This window comes from Doryrhamphus excisus, chromosome 11 (assembly GCF_030265055.1).
Source record: "Doryrhamphus excisus isolate RoL2022-K1 chromosome 11, RoL_Dexc_1.0, whole genome shotgun sequence".
Lineage (NCBI taxonomy): Eukaryota > Metazoa > Chordata > Actinopteri > Syngnathiformes > Syngnathidae > Doryrhamphus > Doryrhamphus excisus.
In genome coordinates this window covers 10314808-10333745 of record NC_080476.1, presented here as the reverse complement: position 1 = coordinate 10333745, position 18938 = coordinate 10314808, and the positions used below count along the sequence as shown (strand labels likewise).

Here is an 18938-nt window from a genome sequence, read left to right as displayed (position 1 = left end):
ATATATATATAATATATAAAATATATAATATAAAATTATAATATATATATAAAATATAAAAACAAAGACTATTTAACATATTTAGTTGAAAAATCACGTCAAACAACGAAATCATAAAAGCTACATTCAATGGGACACAGAAACGAAACCTTTAAAATATAAAATATATATATAATATATTATAATATTATATATATATAAAATATAATATTATATATATATAATACAATTATAATATATATATATATATATATATATATATATATAAAATAAAAAACAAAGTCTATTGAACAAATTTAGTTGACAAATCACGTCAAACAACAAAAACATACAAGCTAAATTCAATGGGACACAGAAATAAAACACCCTTAAAATATATATATATAATATATTATAATATATATATATATATATATATATATATATATGTATATACTAAAATTATAGAATTATAATATACATATAAAATATAAAAACAAAGACTATTTAACATATTTAGTTGAATAATCACGTCAAACAACGAAATCATAAAAGCTACATTCAATGGGACACAGAAAAAAAACTTTAAAATATAATATATATATATATATAATATATTATAATATTATATATATAATATATAATAAAATTATAATATATATAAAATAAAAAACAAAGACTATTGAACATATTTAGTTGAAAAATCACGTCAAACAACAAAAACATATAAGCTAAATTCAATGGGACACAGAAACAAAACACCCTTAAAAAAAAATAAATAAATAAAAAAAAATATATATATATATATATATATATATATATATATATATATATATATATATATATATATATATATATATATATATATATATATAATAAAATTATAATACATTTATAAAATATAAAAACAAAGAATATTGAACATATTTAGTTGAAAAATCCCATCCGTGAGCCTTTAAGCTGTCTTTGTGAAGACTCACCTGGCAGTAAATATGAACCAAGTACACAAGCTCCTTGGACTCATGGCTGTTCCGCGTCACTTCACTCTGTTCATCGCCGAGGGACAACTGGAAGAACAATACAAACACAATTGTTCATTTAGGATGATTCATTTTCCACCGCCGCCATAACACAGCACTTATATACATCAAACCTATGACCCAAAGGGTTGGCTTATAGGGGTTCGAATAGATAAAGAAAACTGATCTAAGATACAGTGAAACCCCTTTCCTGTCATGGGGGATTGAGACAAATTGAATGACCGGTCATGTCATCTTGTCATAGTAACGACGGGACGTTCTGTTGTATTCAAAAAGGAAAGAACAAACGTGCCTTCAAGTCAAAGACAACAAAGTGGGACATCAAAGTACTGAGTGACATCAAATTTTCATCAAATAACTGATAATTTCTCGATGCTCTTTAATGAAAAAAATACAACAGGACTCTCAGTAACCTCATAGGAAAGATACTATTGGAAATAAATGCTGTCAAATATGAGGATTAAATAACATGAGTTCCAAGCTGATCCTCAACATGATGATTGTCTGGCCTAAATGGCATCTGCTTAACCTCTTAAACCCTGGGCCGTTTGGTACTTGTAATAATATTGTAATAACACTTGTCAATCACAACTTACATAAGAGTAACAAAAATTATCTGTGATATTCAATGAATGCACAAGCATTTGCACTAGCGCAAATGCACTAGCATGCACTCCATGCTAATTTACACTGGATATCCCATATACATGCTAGCGATTAGCATTCGCGATATATGACAATTGATTAAACATTTAAAAGGGGAACTGTACTTTTTGGGGAATTTTGGCCATCATTCACAATCCTTATGCGAAACATGAATACATATTTATTTCCCGTTTCTGTGCGATGGTGGTACTTGCAAGCTGAGCAGACGGACAACGGGTTCTCAATCGAAGCACGACAAATACAAACTTGCATAAATAACCCTTGTCAATCACAACTTAAATAAGAATAACAAAAATTATCTGTGATATTCAACATAAATTAAACGCACAAGCATTTGCACTAGCGCAAATGCACTAGCGCAAATGCTAATTTACACTGGATATCCCATACGTATACTATACATGCTAGCAATTAGCATTCGCAATATATGACAATTGATTAAACATTTAAAAGGGGAACTGTACTTTTTGGGGAATTGTGGCCATCATTCACAATCCTGATGCGAAACATGAACACATATTTATTTCCCTATTCTGTGCAATCTAGTGCGAGAAAACTAGTTAATATGAGCTACCTAACAACGCACATCAAATAAATAAAGTGCAGTTCCCCTTTAAATGGATTATGCAATCCATTTAACTTGCTTATTGCAAGTCCCGATGGCTACGGATGTACATAAAAAAAATTATCAATAAACAATGAAAGTTTTTGTTTCGATGATGACACTGAAAATATCCAATGACTTATTTGACCACTGGCCTGCGTTACCGTAGCCATTTGAGTCTTTGTTGGGTTTTTCCCTTCAGGATAATAGACTAGTGACAAACATGACCTGTGCAGCCCTGACAGTAAAATTCCACAGACACAGCAGACTAAGGCCACATCCCATACAGTCCTGTCACTTGGCTGTGACTGCAATGAAACACATTGAATATGAGGCATTCTTCAGCCATACAAGGAGTTTGAAAATGGTACATTCCAGATATTTTCCACAAGAGTGCTGAATCATTGCTTGCTGAATCATCTCTGTTCGGAATCAAGATACAAGGGCAAAAGTTAATCAGCGTTCAGAGGCAAGAAATGAAATGCTTTTGCACACCAAACTCGCTAATAAATTCTCAAGAAACTGCATGTTATTAATGCACAATTACACTTAAGACAGTATGCTGCCAACAGCGTTGTCATTTTGAAGGCTGGAAGTATGTCCCTTTCATGTTGAAAACTAGTTGGGCGCGAGAATATTTTTATTTATGGTATCGTAAAATGTCCCAGTTACATTAAAGCGATAAAAACACAACACACTCATACAACCCGAGCCTCACACACACACACAAGAGTCTTGAACCAGTCATGATGTGCTCTACATATCACTATATTGACAGTAACTATGGTACCCATTATGTCATTGTATGGTCATATCACCTTGTACTTTGGTACATGACTAAAATTAAAATTAAAATATATTAAAAAATAAATAAAAAAAATAATACTAGTAAAAAAAAAACAATTAAATATTAGGAAAGCAGGAAGTGAACAAATGTAACAGTTACTGATTGTAAAAGTACCAGATGGAGGGGTAGGATTTAATAAGCTTTGCTTCTTCCTACTCCTTTTGGACATGTGGAACTGTGAACTGATTATGGGATGCATTCAATTGTAATCTGATGCATGTTCAATTGAAATAAAACCATTACCATTACCATTACCATTACACACACACCCTAGCATGCTCTGCTAAACTAAGCTAACCAAGCTAGCTTCATGCACACTATGTAAGAGAGCCGTTTCAAATATGTTGTTGTCAACTTTTGCCGGTCTTTCAGTGTTTTCCAACTTTCGACATGTTGACATGTTGGGGGGAGGGGGGGGGGTAGTGTTAGTGTTTGTGATGAGATTCCCCCATGATGTCACTTTCCGCAAGATTCTATATTTAACAGCAGATTCCGTTTTTTATTGTCCAATTCCGTGATTCCTTCCTCAAAATGTTTTCACAAAGTCAGAAAGGCATGGCTGACATTTTGTTCCTTGTGTTCATGAGAAAAGCGCCCCCCCCCAGTCTACCAGGTGCTGATTGATTTGTTGATGATTTCAACATTTCTCTGGCAATTGAAGGCCTTGTTTCTGCACGTAAGATTTCCGGGTGTCTGGAACCGATTTGTTGTATTTACATGATTTCCTATAGGGAAAAAAAAAATTTGTTCGGTTTTCAAGTTTTGGTTTTGGTCTGACTTTTTGGAATGGACCGTTGCAACGCATTCATGTTTACAAGACAGCTACTGAAGGATAATACTTCTCATATGTACTCTTTTGTATATGAGAGGTCGTGCTCAATCATATAAAGACGTTAAAGGCAAAAAATAAGGCTAGAAAGGAGGTTGACTCACAGCTGCACCCTAACTATTAAAAGTTATTCTAAAGATACACAGACATTTCCAGTGGTGCAGGAAACCATAAACAAGACTGCCCAGCACAGCAATTTGATCTCCAATGGAAATAACGTTACGAGCCAGCAAGTGCCTCTTGCTTTTAGCCAGTCGTTGGACCGCATTTACAAATCACAATCAGGTCAACCTGCACTCACACAGAATGGCATTCTCCAAAGGGTGTCAATCTTTATAAAAGGCTAGGCCCTTCTACAGACCAAAACCAGTGTGTGGCAAAAGCAAAAGCTGCAAATCACACCTTCCAAGAAGAAAGCATCATGACTATAAATCAATCTGGGAACGAGTGAATGAGGCCTTAAACAAAACACAGTCTTACTTATTCGTTATTAAGGAAGTACAGCAATGCAGTGTTTCCTCACCATTATATTGGGTAACGGTGACGTTCCTCACCATTATTTTGGGTAACGGTAATGTTCCTCGCCATTATGTTGGGTAACGGTAACGTTTCTCGACATTATGTCGGGTAACGGTAATGTTCCTCACCAGTTAAAATTATCATAAAACCGTGCTTGATAACCGCAGCCCACTATTTGACAATCACTGGGCTTTGTCAAGGAAACTACATTGTAGTTTGTTTTTAATAAACCCTTGTTAGACTTCAGTGTGCATCCTTACTAATTTGGAGTCATCATTTTCTCGAAAATTAAGCAGGAAGAGTGCAAGAATTTTGGCTATGGTACTTTGTGGGGAACTTGCTGAGACAAGGAGCCGTTTGGGTGGATGTTGAAGCCAGGAGTGGCGGGACATTTATGCGAGTAATCAGTTCCAAAACCTCTTCATTCCACCATTTTCCCCTCAAACATTGTGACATTTGTCGCCAGATATACGAGACCTGAACCTTTGGACTCCAGTAGCATCGGATACATGTCGGACTTATTGTATATCTACATATAAAAGAGTGACATGAAAAAAAATCAGATGCAGAACGTAGCCACAGAGACAAAGTGTTTGGAAATGTTAGTGTTTGTGTCAGAATGGATCCATAATGAAAATAAACAGCAACCCTTTTACTGTAAGTAGTTTTCCATAACAGAGCAATTTGCTAAGGTTGGAAAGGGGGCAAAAAGCCCAATTTCAATGCACCCAGCAGATATAAGTATATTCAAAAATGCCAAACACAGCAATACACATGCCTACCTACAGCAAGGTCAACACTGCTTTTCAGTCCTTTCTCGTCGTGGCTGCCACAATTCCATTCACCTTCATGCGGCTGAGGTTCACATGTGCCTTTCCCTGAAATCCCCAACACCTGTCCCTGGTCTCAGATTCTCATCCCGTCTCACAGAGTCCAGTTTCAGCAATCCTGTGCACAATTGCACTGGACAAAAACATTAGAAGTTCGTTCTCCTGGTCCTTTTTGTGAGCGTAGATAATAACACGGTCAACTTTGGACGATGAAAAGTGATGTGGTTTCCTCAGCTGTGGACGGCTTCTACCGTGTGTACTCGGCTTTTGCGGGCATTGTGATGTCCAGTCTCGATTCTTCTTGCTTTTGTTTGCGTGTAGTTTTTTTTTCCTTTCTTTGATGCCTCGCAATGGAGAAAACTTTCTGACCGCCGAATTCAATAAACCGCCTTCATGTCCGTTTTTTTTTGTTCAAATAAAACTTCCAGGCCGTTCTCCGCGGCAGACTTCAGCGTGCACACACGTTGTTGTCTGTCCCACACGCTATCCTCTCTCCCTTCTTCAACCTCACCCCAGCCTGACATGCTGGTTCACCCCTCCCCCTTCTGTCCTCATCTTCCCCTCCCTGCTTGGTACATTCCCAGGACAAAGAGGATGGAGGGAGAAACCAAGGCAGAACAAGGACACACAGAGGAGAAGGGGGCAGGAGGTAAATGGGGGGAAAAGAGGAGGAGGGGTGCACATTTTGTTTCCTCCACATGAGCAGTGTTCCCTCTTAAATCCAATCTAGCACAGTGATCACAAACTCTACCGAACCATGCAAACCGTCCACAAAATATCCACGGATCGTTCCTACCCTGAGTTTTTCTACAAAGCAGATTTTCATTTAACATCTTTTGCGGCAATTAAAATGTCACTCCACATTAAAGAGACAATAGCCACGTTTACATGGACCCAAATATTCCAATTTCATTCGGGTTATTTGCTCGGAAAGAATGTAACCTTTGTATACACCTCATTCCAAAAGAAAAGTGCCAATCCGAATGAATATATAATCGGTGGAATATTCCTTTCCCCAATCTGATTGAGGTATCTTATACCCGCTCAATCGGAAAGTTGTCAGACTGCGTTGTTCTTCTTCGTGGTGTTGCAAAATCTTGCAAATTTTGTGAAATAAGTGTCAAGCAAAACCATGCTCAGTTTGGTGTACACATCCTGCAGTCGGTAAAGTCAAGCCTTCAATATTAGTAATAAAAGCAGTAACGGTAACGTTCCTCGCCATTATTTTGGGTAACGGTAACGTTCCTCGCCATTATTTTGGGTAACGGTAACGGTCCTCGCCATTATTTTGGGTAACGGTAACGTTCCTCACCATTATTTTGGGTAACGGTAACGTTCCTCACTATTATTTTGGGTAACTGTAACATTCCTCACCATTATATTGGGTCAAGGTAACGTTCCTCACCATTATGTTGGGTAAAGGTAACGTTCCTTGCCATTATATTGGGTAAAGGTAATGTTCCTCGCCATTATTTTGGGTAAAGGTAACGTTGATTATTGCGGCGCATGGAGACATGCGATTGGAATATTCCTTTCCATATATACCATTGTTTTCGGAATGATTCCATTCGGAAAGAAAAAAACTCCTCATGTAAACGTGACCAATGAGTCTCATCTAGAAAACTTGCTAATTTTGTGTAATAAGTGTCAAGCAAAACCATGCTCGGTTTGGTGTACACATCCTGTAGTCGGTAAAGTCAAGCCTTCAATATTAGTAATAAAAGCAGTAAAGGTAACGTTCCTCGCCATTATATTGGGTAAAGGTAACGTTCCTCGCTATTATGTTGGGTAAAGGTAACGTTCCTCGCCATTATGTTGGGTAAAGGTAACGTTCCTTGCCATTATATTGGATAAAGGTAACGTTCCTCGCCATTATTTTGGGTAAAGGTAACGTTCCTCGCCATTATTTTGGGTAAAGGTAACGTTCCTCACTATTATTTTGGGTAACTGTAACATTCCTCACCATTATATTGGGTCAAGGTAACGTTCCTCACCATTATGTTGGGTAAAGGTAACGTTCCTTGCCATTATATTGGGTAAAGGTAATGTTCCTCGCCATTATTTTGGGTAAAGGTAACGTTGATTATTGCGGCGCATGGAGACATGCGATTGGAATATTCCTTTCCATATATACCATTGTTTTCGGAATGATTCCATTCGGAAAGAAAAAAACTCCTCATGTAAACGTGACCAATGAGTCTCATCTAGAAAACTTGCTAATTTTGTGTAATAAGTGTCAAGCAAAACCATGCTCGGTTTGGTGTACACATCCTGTAGTCGGTAAAGTCAAGCCTTCAATATTAGTAATAAAAGCAGTAAAGGTAACGTTCCTCGCCATTATATTGGGTAAAGGTAACGTTCCTCGCTATTATGTTGGGTAAAGGTAACGTTCCTCGCCATTATGTTGGGTAAAGGTAACGTTCCTCGCCATTATATTGGATAAAGGTAACGTTCCTCGCCATTATTTTGGGTAAAGGTAACGTTCCTCGCCATTATTTTGGGTAAAGGTAACGTTCCTCGCCATTATTTTGGGTAAAGGTAACGTTCCTCACCATTATGTTGGGTAAAGGTAACGTTCCTTGCCATTATATTGGGTAAAGGTAACGTTGATTATTGCGGCGCATGGAGACATGCGATTGGAATATTCCTTTCCATATATACCATTGTTTTCGGAATGATTCCATTCGGAAAGAAAAAAACTCCTCATGTAAACGTGACTAATGAGTCTCATCTAGAAAACTTGCTAATTTTGTGTAATAAGTGTCAAGCAAAACCATGCTCGGTTTGGTGTACACATCCTGTAGTCGGTAAAGTCAAGCCTTCAATATTAGTAATAAAAGCAGTAAAGGTAACGTTCCTCGCCATTATATTGGGTAAAGGTAACGTTCCTCGCTATTATGTTGGGTAAAGGTAACGTTCCTCGCCATTATGTTGGGTAAAGGTAACGTTCCTTGCCATTATATTGGATAAAGGTAACGTTCCTCGCCATTATTTTGGGTAAAGGTAACGTTCCTCGCCATTATTTTGGGTAAAGGTAACGATTATTGCGGCGCATGGAGACATGCGATTGGAATATTCCTTTCCATATATACCATTGTTTTCGGAATGATTCCATTCGGAAAGAAAAAAACTCCTCATGTAAACGTGACTAATGAGTCTCATCTAGAAAACTTGCTAATTTTGTGTAATAAGTGTCAAGCAAAACCATGCTCGGTTTGGTGTACACATCCTGTAGTCGGTAAAGTCAAGCCTTCAATATTAGTAATAAAAGCAGTAAAGGTAACGTTCCTCGCCATTATATTGGGTAAAGGTAACGTTCCTCGCTATTATGTTGGGTAAAGGTAACGTTCCTCGCCATTATGTTGGGTAAAGGTAACGTTCCTTGCCATTATATTGGATAAAGGTAACGTTCCTCGCCATTATTTTGGGTAAAGGTAACGTTCCTCGCCATTATTTTGGGTAAAGGTAACGTTCCTCGCCATTATTTTGGGTAACGGTAATGTTCCTCGCCATTATTTTGGGTAACGGTAACGTTCCTCGCCATTATTTTGGGTAACTGTAACATTCCTCACCATTATATTGGGTCAAGGTAAGGTTCCTCGCCATTATTTTGGGTAAAGGTAACGTTCCTCGCTATTATTTTGAGTAACGGTAACGTTGATTATTGCGGCGCATGTAGACACGCGATTGGAATATTCCTTTCCATATATACCATTGTTTTCGGAATGATTCCATTCAGAAAGAAAAAAACTCCTCATGTAAACGTGACTAATGAGTCTCATCTAGAAAACTTGCAAATTTTGTGTAATAAGTGTCAAGCAAAACCATGCTCAGTTTGGTGTACACATTATGTAGTCAGTAAAGTCACACCTTCAATATTAGTAATAAAAGCAGTACAGTGGAACCTCAATTACAAACATACCACTTTGCCTGTTTTTCAGTATGGTGTAAGGCAAAATTTTGCCTACATTTTCTGGTTAGCGTACAATATGGCGCGCATTTTGACTGCATGAATCCAACTATGTTGTGTATGTATTTTCAATCACAATATGTCCCTGTTAGCAGCCAATGAGCTTGCCAATATGTGGAATCAGTTCCGTCGCCCGTCGATGACATCATCAGGGGGCTGATGGCTCTGTAGTTCTTTGCCAGCTAACACACTTTCCACCACTATGGGTTGCCGGCATTATTTTGATGGTGACTAAGTGGTAATTTGGGATACTTTGACTGCAGCATCCGGGTACTGCATTTTGATGTACTTCACAGTGTGAATGACATGCACTGTACATTTATATGTGCCTCTATTTTTAGCATAATATCGCATATAGAGAAGTGTTTCATTTTCTATCAGCTGTGATGAGTTCATGTGCCAACCATATGCTGCATCAAGTTCAAAGACCTATTGCCGGAAACAAAAATGGCCGCACCCAATGAGGATGAGGTCAGGTCAGCCAGGACGGGCCACCAGGCACTTGCCACGGTTCCACACCCCCCCTTGTGGTGTGGGGGGGGGGGGGGGGTTATCAGCGAAAGCCCATTTTCCTTTCACCCCCACCCCCACCCAAAAAAAAAGTGTCTCTAATAGCCTCTCAATTCCATGTAGCAACAGGCAAATCTGTTTGAGTGGCTGCAGGAGAATCAAATTATTCTCAACGACAAATCTGCTTACGAATATCCAAGAATAATCCAATGATGACCTAGTTTGTCGAACTCTGCAACACTGCTATGCCAGCGTGACAGGCAACAGACAAATTGAAGGTAATGTCCCTTTAACATGATGTGGCGCCTTGAAGCAATGCCTTTCCCCAGCGTTTACATCTTTGGTGTTTAAGTGTCATACGAAAAGGATGAATGGATGGCGCTGCCTCTCTCCTCCAGAGGGAGCCAGAGGGAGCCCAGAGGGAGGCTGACATCATTACAGCTCTGCAGCAGCACCAATGAATATGTTGCTCAGATGCAATGCATTATGTAAAACAATAACTCTTATCGGTGCTTGTTTGTATAGTTCTTAGGTACATAATTTAAGTGTTAAGTTGCTGTGTGATGAGTTTAGTTTTTTTTTTTTTTATGTAAGAGGACACCGTGAGTCAGACCGGAAATTACGGTATATTCTCAACCGCTCTTGAAACGTAAACATGCAATGGGTTTTTGCGTTAAAATTAACGAAATGATTAAATTAAATTAAAATGATTCTGTTTATGTCATTTATATTTATGTGTGTTACATTCTTAGCGTGGCGGCACGGTGGTCGAGTGGTTAGCGCGCAGACCTCACAGCTAGGAGACCAGGGTTCAATTCCACCCTCGGCCATCTCTGTGTGGAGTTTGCATGTTCTCCCCGTGCATGCGTGGGTTTCCTCCGGGTACTCCGGTTTCCTCCCACATTCCAAAAACATGCTAGGTTAATTAGCGACTCCAAATTGTCCATAGGTATGAATGTGAGTGTGAATGGTTGTTTGTCTATATGGGCCCTGTGATTGGCTGGCGACCAGTCCGGGGTGCACCCCGCCTCTCGCCCGAAGACAGCCGGGATAGGCTGCAGCACCCTCGTGACCCTCATGAGGAAAAGCGGTAGAAAATGAATGAATGAATTAACTTTACGCTTTGTTATGCTGCGTTACCGCAGCAGGATGGGTCCCTGAAATAATGGCGTGGCCGTCAGAGACCGCTCGAGGCTTCTTCATGCGTTCCACGTAACCTCCCCCTGAACATTCCCACACACACACCAATTCATTGCCATTAGTATACTGTATAAGTATTTTAGTTTTCAGTGCCATATACTTGTTTCCGTGTCAAGGCATCCTTTTCTGCAATGCCAAAAATGAATGGTCGGGTTTTGGCTCCATATTTTGAGAGTTCCTATTGGCAAGCATGTACTCCGGCATCCAGCTCAGCAGTTGAAATGTCAGGAAAGGACAGGAAGGTTTGTCAAGTGTGAAGGAGGAAAGGAAAATCAGCTCACTTCAGTATATTGCAAAGCAGAATATGGACTGTTTGCTCCAGCAGTGTTTATTTTTGTGTTTACCTTTAGAGAACGGATATACACATGGCGCATGTAAGGTTTCCCATACATGCATTTATTTGCAGCGGCCGCCAGAGGTTGTAAGACAGCTGGGATTGGCTCCAGCATACACATATTGGCGATAAGTGGCATAGAAAACGTATGTATGGAAGACAGTCTAATGTTTCTTTTAGTAGGTTCCATGTTTATGTAACCATAGAACATAATTTTATGCATGCATTGAAAGATCAGTCAAAATCGGTACTGAAGGGGTTTGCCTTTTGAAAACTGGCCGGGAATTGAATCAGTTAATAAGCCCTGACTCACACCAAAAGTCATTTCTATGCATGGTCTTTTGTGTAAAAAGGCAACGACTCAACAGTCCCGCCGAGCATATTGCGCCAGAGTGATCAGCCAGCAGGAGCTGACACAGGCAAATGATTGAGGGAAGGATCGATAGAAAGATGGATGGATGCTCAGAGCGCAGACAAAATGAAGTGCACAGATGTTCAGGGGAAATCTGTCACATTAGAGCCAAAAGGTAGATGAGACAAATGCATCAGCCATGCAGCAACACACATTAAGCTGGTCTACACGGTGGGATGACTGGGCCGTCGGTTTTGATTAGACGCGAGACAGTGCACACGTACAAAAACCACCCCTGTTATAACAGTGCACGTCGTTACTAAAAAACTGTTTGTGTTTTGGGGGGGGGCTTTTTTGTTGACACTGAAGTATTGTGACCACAATAAGTGTTGGCCGGTGTTCTTTAACCTCTTCTGTTAGAGTTTATGAACCATCACGTCAGTCCTAACAGAAAATAACAGGTTATATAGCACAATACTCATTCTGTGGTTGACCAGCGTTTCCGCTATAAGAAGCCATTGTGACACACATCAGTAACAATTTAATGTGGCAGAAAGTTCCTATACGGCTTTTTGCTTGACTTGTACTCAGCAAGTCCCTAAGTGAACTATAGGAAACAGTTTGGAGTGTTTGTTATGTGACTATTTCAGGATATTGCTTCTCCAAAATGGCAGCATGTCAGGTAAGCTAGCTCATTTCCAAAAATGTATTTCTTGCTATTAAAGCAATTTTAGAACACGGTTAACAAATCAAATGCTTTTATATGGTGTCAAATACTACAATTCAACTGTTGCTGCTATATTTCTTCAATTAATTCATCGAAAACTAGCTGTAAAACATTTTGAAGTGGTTGTCAAGTGGCTATTTCAGGATATTTCTTCCCCAAAATGGCAGCATGTCAGGTAAGCTAGCTCATTTCCAAAAGTGTATTTCTTGCCATTAAAGCTATTTTAGGACACGGTTAACAATTCAAATGCTTTAATATGGTGTCAAATACTACAATTCAACTGTTGCTGCTATATTTCTTCAATTAATTCATTGAAAACGAGTTTCCCCAAAATGACAGCATGTAAGTTAGCTCATTTCCAGAAGATTTTTTGCCATTAAAGCTATTTTTGGACACTTAACAATTCAAATACTTTAATAGGGCATCACATCTTACAGATCAATAATTCTTACTGTATTTCTTCAATTAATTCAAAGAAAACGAGCTGCAAAACCTTTTGGAGAGACTGTCATGTCGCTATCCTAGGATATGGCTTTCCCAAAATGGCAGCGTGTCAGGTAAGCTAGCTCATTTGCCTTTCACTCTTTTTTTTAGACCCATTTAAGAAATTGGATTGCTCTAATAGGGTGTTAAATATTTCAATTCTGCTGGTTTTGTTAGTTTTCATCTATAAACTAATAAAACAAGCTAGGAAAATGTCGCTACCAGGCTATTCATTCATTTTCTACCGCTTTTTCCTCACGAGGGTCGCGGGGGGTGCTGGAGCCTATCCCAGCTGTCTTTGGGCAAGAGGCGGGGTACACCCTGGACTGGTCGCCAGCCAATCACAGGGCACATATAGACAAACAAACATTCACACTCACATTCATACCTATGGACAATTTGGAGTCGGAGAAAACCGGAGAAAACCCACACATGCACGGGGAGAACATGCAAACTCCACACAGAGATGGCCGAGGGCGGGGACCGAACCCTAGTCTCCTAGCTGTGAGGTCTGCGCACTAACCACCAGACCGCCGTGGCTACCAGGCTTTTAGCCTTCAAATTGACACAAGAACAAAAATGCTAATCGGACTCTGTTTTTCAATGATTTTCAAATAATATTTGAGGTTTTTTTTTTTTTAATCCTTTGAATAAGTCAAATAATTTGATTAATTTGATTAGATTAGTGGCGTGTGAGGCTTGAAATCATAACGTAATTCTCTACCAAAACAGTAGGGGGCAATGTTTTACCGAGCGTGAGCAACCACTGTCATTGATTATCTATTTAGCTTCTGCTAGCTGCGTAGTCGTAGTAGTAGTTGTAGTAGCAGTAGTAGTAGTAGTTGTAGTTGTAGTAGCAGTAAGCAAGGGCGACTTAAGCGACATGTAGATATCAGTGTATAAATATTCTCAAGCACACAACCAAAAGCATTTTTTGAAATAATCATAATAATTACCATAAATCACTCAATCAAGGAGATTAGACAGACAAAATAAACATCAGTGACATTAACATTCTTCAGATTCATACATTGTTCATTTTTGAGGGCGGACTAAATGCATGAAAAGCCACAAAAACTGTGTTGGGCTGGACAAGAGTCACAACAAAAGCTTTCGCTAGGGGTACTGTTCTCCCTGAAACAGAGTAGGGAGGCTTACAGACACCAAAACTACAAACAAAAGGCACAATATCTTAAGAGTAATATGAGAAGGACCATAAGTGACACAGCACTGCGTACTGGCAGCAAGGACCACACTCCAGCCAAAAGTACAACAAATCTACGGATCAATAATATATGAGGATGGAGGGTTTAAACCAGGTTATTGCAACAATCATGCTGCAGGTGAATCTAACGTCATTTCTTCCTTTCAGACAGCAATGCAGACCATGTTTAACTCACTGCTGACCCCTACTGGTTTGACACCATAAAGGACTGCAGGTAGGACGACTTGGAAACCCTATCCAGCTTTCAATCAAACAATCTTTAGTTTCAGGGAAGATAATCAACTTTGGATATCATATCACTAAAATTACGACACATCCTCCAAATTTGCTGATGAAAAAGCTGACACAAAGCGGACACAAAAGGTAGCGATTTTTATTGAATTTCCAAAAGTTCCTTCATTTTACAGAATGTAATTACAGTTCATATCAGAGCCCACTTGATAAAAACTATCATATTCCTGTCAGGTTCGACTACTCTTTGTTTACATGCTTTGCCTAGCTGTACTGCATGTGAATGACTTTCTACCACTCTGCATCAGTCTGGTTCACAGAAATGCAAGCCCCACCCTTGTTTGTTTTTAAACCTGATTGGGTGTTAATAGATGCATATTTTGCTTGAAATTATTGAATACTTTGCATGAGGACATATTTTACCCGACACACTCACTGAAAATCTCAAGTATTTTCGAGTCATCGGACTAAAGTCCAAGTCGAGTTTGATGATAGTGTGAAATCGAGTCGAACGTTGTGAGTCAAGTCCACACCACTGATGTGTACTGTTCCGATGTTTACGCTCCATGACAAACAAAGTAAAATGCCCCTAATGTTGTGATGATGCGTGTAAATAAATGCAGCATATACCATACCATACCATGCCCAAAAAAAAAGCCCTCAGTGAACAATTGATTTGTACTCCAACACTGACATAACAATAAAAAATAAACTAATCAATAAAATGAAACTTACCTGTATTGTGCCGAAGTCCACGTTTTCATAGTGGAAATGGGCGCACTCTGCCAGTTTCGGAAAGTGTCCCTTGGTAAAGCAAAGTCTAAACGTAAAAACAAAACAAAACACAGAACTGATGGCAGCACATCAACAGTAAAACGTGTAGACAGGTAAGGGCGTAACGGTACATGTATTTGTATACATGTATCTCATTTTCTTGTACGGAATCAGATTTTTCTGTCCTGTTTGGGAACATTTGACCTTCCCGGTGAAATACAAAAATGGACAAAAGACAAGTGAAGTGAACCGTGACCTTAAAACCATGGTTCATACTGCGCCGTGAATACGGTGTACCGTTGTACCCCCAATAGAGGCGGAGTTGAGAGTACACAGAGGAAGTCATTGGAGCCTGCAGACAGAAATTCACTTGGGAATCGTATGAACCCAAGCAGGAGAAAATACCCGCAGGTGATAAAGAAAGAAAAAAAAGGGTGGCGGATAGAGGGATGTGTGTTTGTAGAGGAGGGTGTCTACTAACTTCTTGACATTCTTGACCTTCATGCTTGCTGTGCTGCTGCTGCTTGAGCGCATGAGGGGCTCGGTCCTCAGCTCTGGGATCTCTGCGCTTCTTGCCTAGAAATTCACAGACACAAACTCAGTTCCAAACTAAATAACTAACATGGTTATAACTCAGAACCGGCACAATGATCAGTTATGTTCTGATTGTGTGGAAATGATTGTTGATCACAGCCCGCCGTGCATTCCTCCCTGGCATAGATAGATCCTAGGTCCAATGAATGAGAGCCGAGTGCGCTAACCCTCGAGCTAATAGCCCGGAACAGTCGACTCAACGTCCGGCGTGACTTTTAAACTGTCAGGGTCAAACCTGACATAACAGTGAAGTGTGTGTTTCAGTAGTGCAAAAAGAAGTAATGTTCATTTGATTGTTCATTCATTCATTCATTTTCTACCGCTTTTTCCTGGTATATGGTCGCGGGGGGTTGCTGGAGCCTATCCCAGCTGTCTTCGGGCGAGAGGTGGCGTACACCCTGGACTGGTCGCCAGCCAATCACAGGGCACATATAGACAAACAACCATTCACACTCACATTCATACCTATGGACAATTTGGAGTCACCAATTAACCTAGCATGTTTTTGGAATGTGGGAGGAAACCGGAGTACCCGGAGAAAACCCACGCATGCACGGGGAGAACATGCAAACTCCACACAGAGATGGCCAAGGGTGGAATTGAACCCTGGTCTCGTAGCTGTGAGGTCTGCGCGCTAACCACTCGACCGCCGTGCCGCCCATTTATGATCGTAGTATAGATCATTTATGTGTATAGTGTGTTTATGTGACAGCCTTTTGTTGTTGCCACCTCCAGTTAAAAGACAAGCTTTTATTTATCAATATGTGCTACTAACTATATTTCATAATGCAGCTAATGCCATGTTGTGGAGTTAACAAAACATACATTAGGGGGGGTTTCCTACAGCCACAGCAGTGAAAAATGTTTGACCCGGCGGTTTACCGATGTACCTTTACATTGTACGGCTGCACCAGCTGGCATCGGTTACACTGGGGTCCACAGTCAATGGCCGACACTATGCAACTGGGGAGGGGGCTGATGTGATTCTTGTCACTTTGTCGAACCCACCGGAGACATGCATAGCGCATGGCGCTCTCGTACAACCCAAGTGCACAATCAAATATTTAACAAAGACAAGCAGACAGAAAAGGCCACGCCTCTAAACTCAATATTAATTAGCGCTGAGAGCTTGTTGCTTCCCTCGCTCTTGCCCAGTCAAAGGAAGCAACCAACAACAGAGACCACAGGCGGCTCTGCATGTTACCATGGAGACGGCCTCATTTCCACTGTACTGTTGCAAGAAGTCAGACCCAAACCGGAGACGAGAGAGAAAGAAAGACTAAATGTTGCTGGATTGGATTGGAAAAGGAAGCCAAGAATTAGGGGGACTAAAATGAAGAACAGGCTTCTTAGTGTTAGCGGCAGTTAGCGTCCGTATGAGCTTATGGGGAAGACAGATTAATCAAGTCACTTGTGCGGTTGTCTGTATGTGTGTCTCACCATGGCACTAATGGTCTCCTCCCAGTCAGGTCTCTCTCTGGGGTGAATGTGAGCGAGTTCAGGCACTATGTCGTCCTCCTCCAGGTGACGTCCAAGTATTAGGCCCCTGTAGGGACGATAAACACAGAACACAAATTTTAAACAGAAATTGGATGTGTTTCACTTGGTAGGACACCAAAAGAGTCTGTAATACTTTGAACATGAACATGATTTAAAACTACAGGGGTGGGTACAAATAAGCTGCTAGCATGTAGCATATCCCACCACAGTTACATCTCACAAACTTTCATCATAAAAAAAACAATAAAAAGACTCAAAATTAGTCAAAGTCATTGAAAGACACTGTATGCATTCGTTCATCATTCGTTTTCCTCACGAGGGTCGCGGGGGGTGCTGGAGCCTATTCCAGCTGTCTTCGGGCGAGAGGCGGGGTACACCCTGGACTGGTGGCCAGCCAATCACAGGGCACATATAGACAAACAACCATTCACACTCGCATTCATACCTATGGACAATTTGGAGTCGCTAATTAACCTAGCATGTTTTTGGAATGTGGGAGGAAACCGGAGTACCCGGAGAAAACCCACGCATGCACGGGGAGAACATGCAAACTCCACACAGAGATGGCCGAGGTACCGCACTGTATGCAATTTTCTCCAAATTACATACAAATAAAAGACCCCACTGCCAGTTAGCATATGTTACCAATAGCGGTTTCAATGCAAAAGACTGACTTAAAGTGCATAGAAATTGTCAAGTAAACATACACATCATTTAAGTGAGATAGGACTTTTTCAAATGTGGAGGAGTGGTTGTAATATGTGTCGGATTCGTCAGCCCAATCCCACCCCAAAGCTTTAAACCTCAGGGAAACACTGAAAAAGTTAGTCCAAACAAAAAAAAAATCACATTCCCTGATCCTCCAGATCCTGATCCTGTCATCCCTTAGCATCAGTGAAAGCTAACGATCGAGGACTACAGATGTACTGTAAGTGGAACCCTTGCAGACAAAGCAGATACCGGCAACGTTTCAACGGTGCATTTAGCATGCACGCGATCGCCTTCTCTGTTCTTAAGTGCGGCGGCAGTCACGGCATTCCCGGCATTCCTTGGTGAGACGGCATGTAGCTGGGAACTCCTAGCATGCCAACACCTGCTCTGAACAGACACCACAGTAGACGTTCATTACAAAACTAAATATTCAAAACAGTTGGAATGTTACCATCTGCTGTTGCTCACGGTCATCTGATCGTGTTTGGGTGTTTGAAGTCCGTGTGAGTGGTATTTTGCAGCAAGTAGGACTGGATCAGGATCGGAGCCGCAACGGATTCAGTGTGAACGCAGGGTAAGGCAATACAAGTCTACACAGGCCGCTAGCTGTCAATAACAACATTTATGGGATGATCGCTAACTGTATTATTTTGTAAGTACTGATTTTTATAACAGGCACAATAATAACACATTAACTATAGTCATCATCATCAACATCATAATAATAACAACATGGACAGCAGCTAAAACTGAGCTCTGAGTCACTTCCTGTCCACACATGCGACATTTACAGTATTGAAACACGCGCGCATCAGCCTTAAATGGCTTATTTTTCTCTGATTATATCTACTATATTGGGTAATATGAGTGTAAAGATGATGACTATAGGGATGTTATTTCTTGTCTTGAGAGCTCTAATAATGATAAAAATCATATTGCAAAAGTCATACAAAGGTTTTCTATGCTCTAACTATGAAAATTTTAAATTTATTCATTAAGTGAATGTTACTTTG

At 40.1% G+C, this 18938-nt stretch overlaps 1 protein-coding gene across 5 annotated transcripts in view; it reads right to left on the bottom strand.

Moving 5' to 3' along the window:
- arhgap32b (Rho GTPase activating protein 32b) overlaps window positions 1-18938 on the bottom strand; it is a 69269-nt gene that overhangs the window by 27848 nt on the left and 22483 nt on the right. For 3 of the 5 annotated variants that reach the window (XM_058087654.1, XM_058087652.1, XM_058087653.1), the window contains exons 3-6: window positions 17155-17260; window positions 15602-15696; window positions 15082-15166; window positions 960-1046 (exon numbers count right to left, since the gene is read on the bottom strand). In XM_058087654.1, the coding sequence (XP_057943637.1) occupies window positions 960-1046; window positions 15082-15166; window positions 15602-15696; window positions 17155-17260 (373 nt within the window). Of the gene's footprint in view, window positions 1-959; window positions 1047-5266; window positions 5827-15081; window positions 15167-15601; window positions 15697-17154; window positions 17261-18938 lie in introns of those variants that run through there. The other 2 variants (XM_058087655.1, XM_058087656.1) reach the window with 2 other exon arrangements.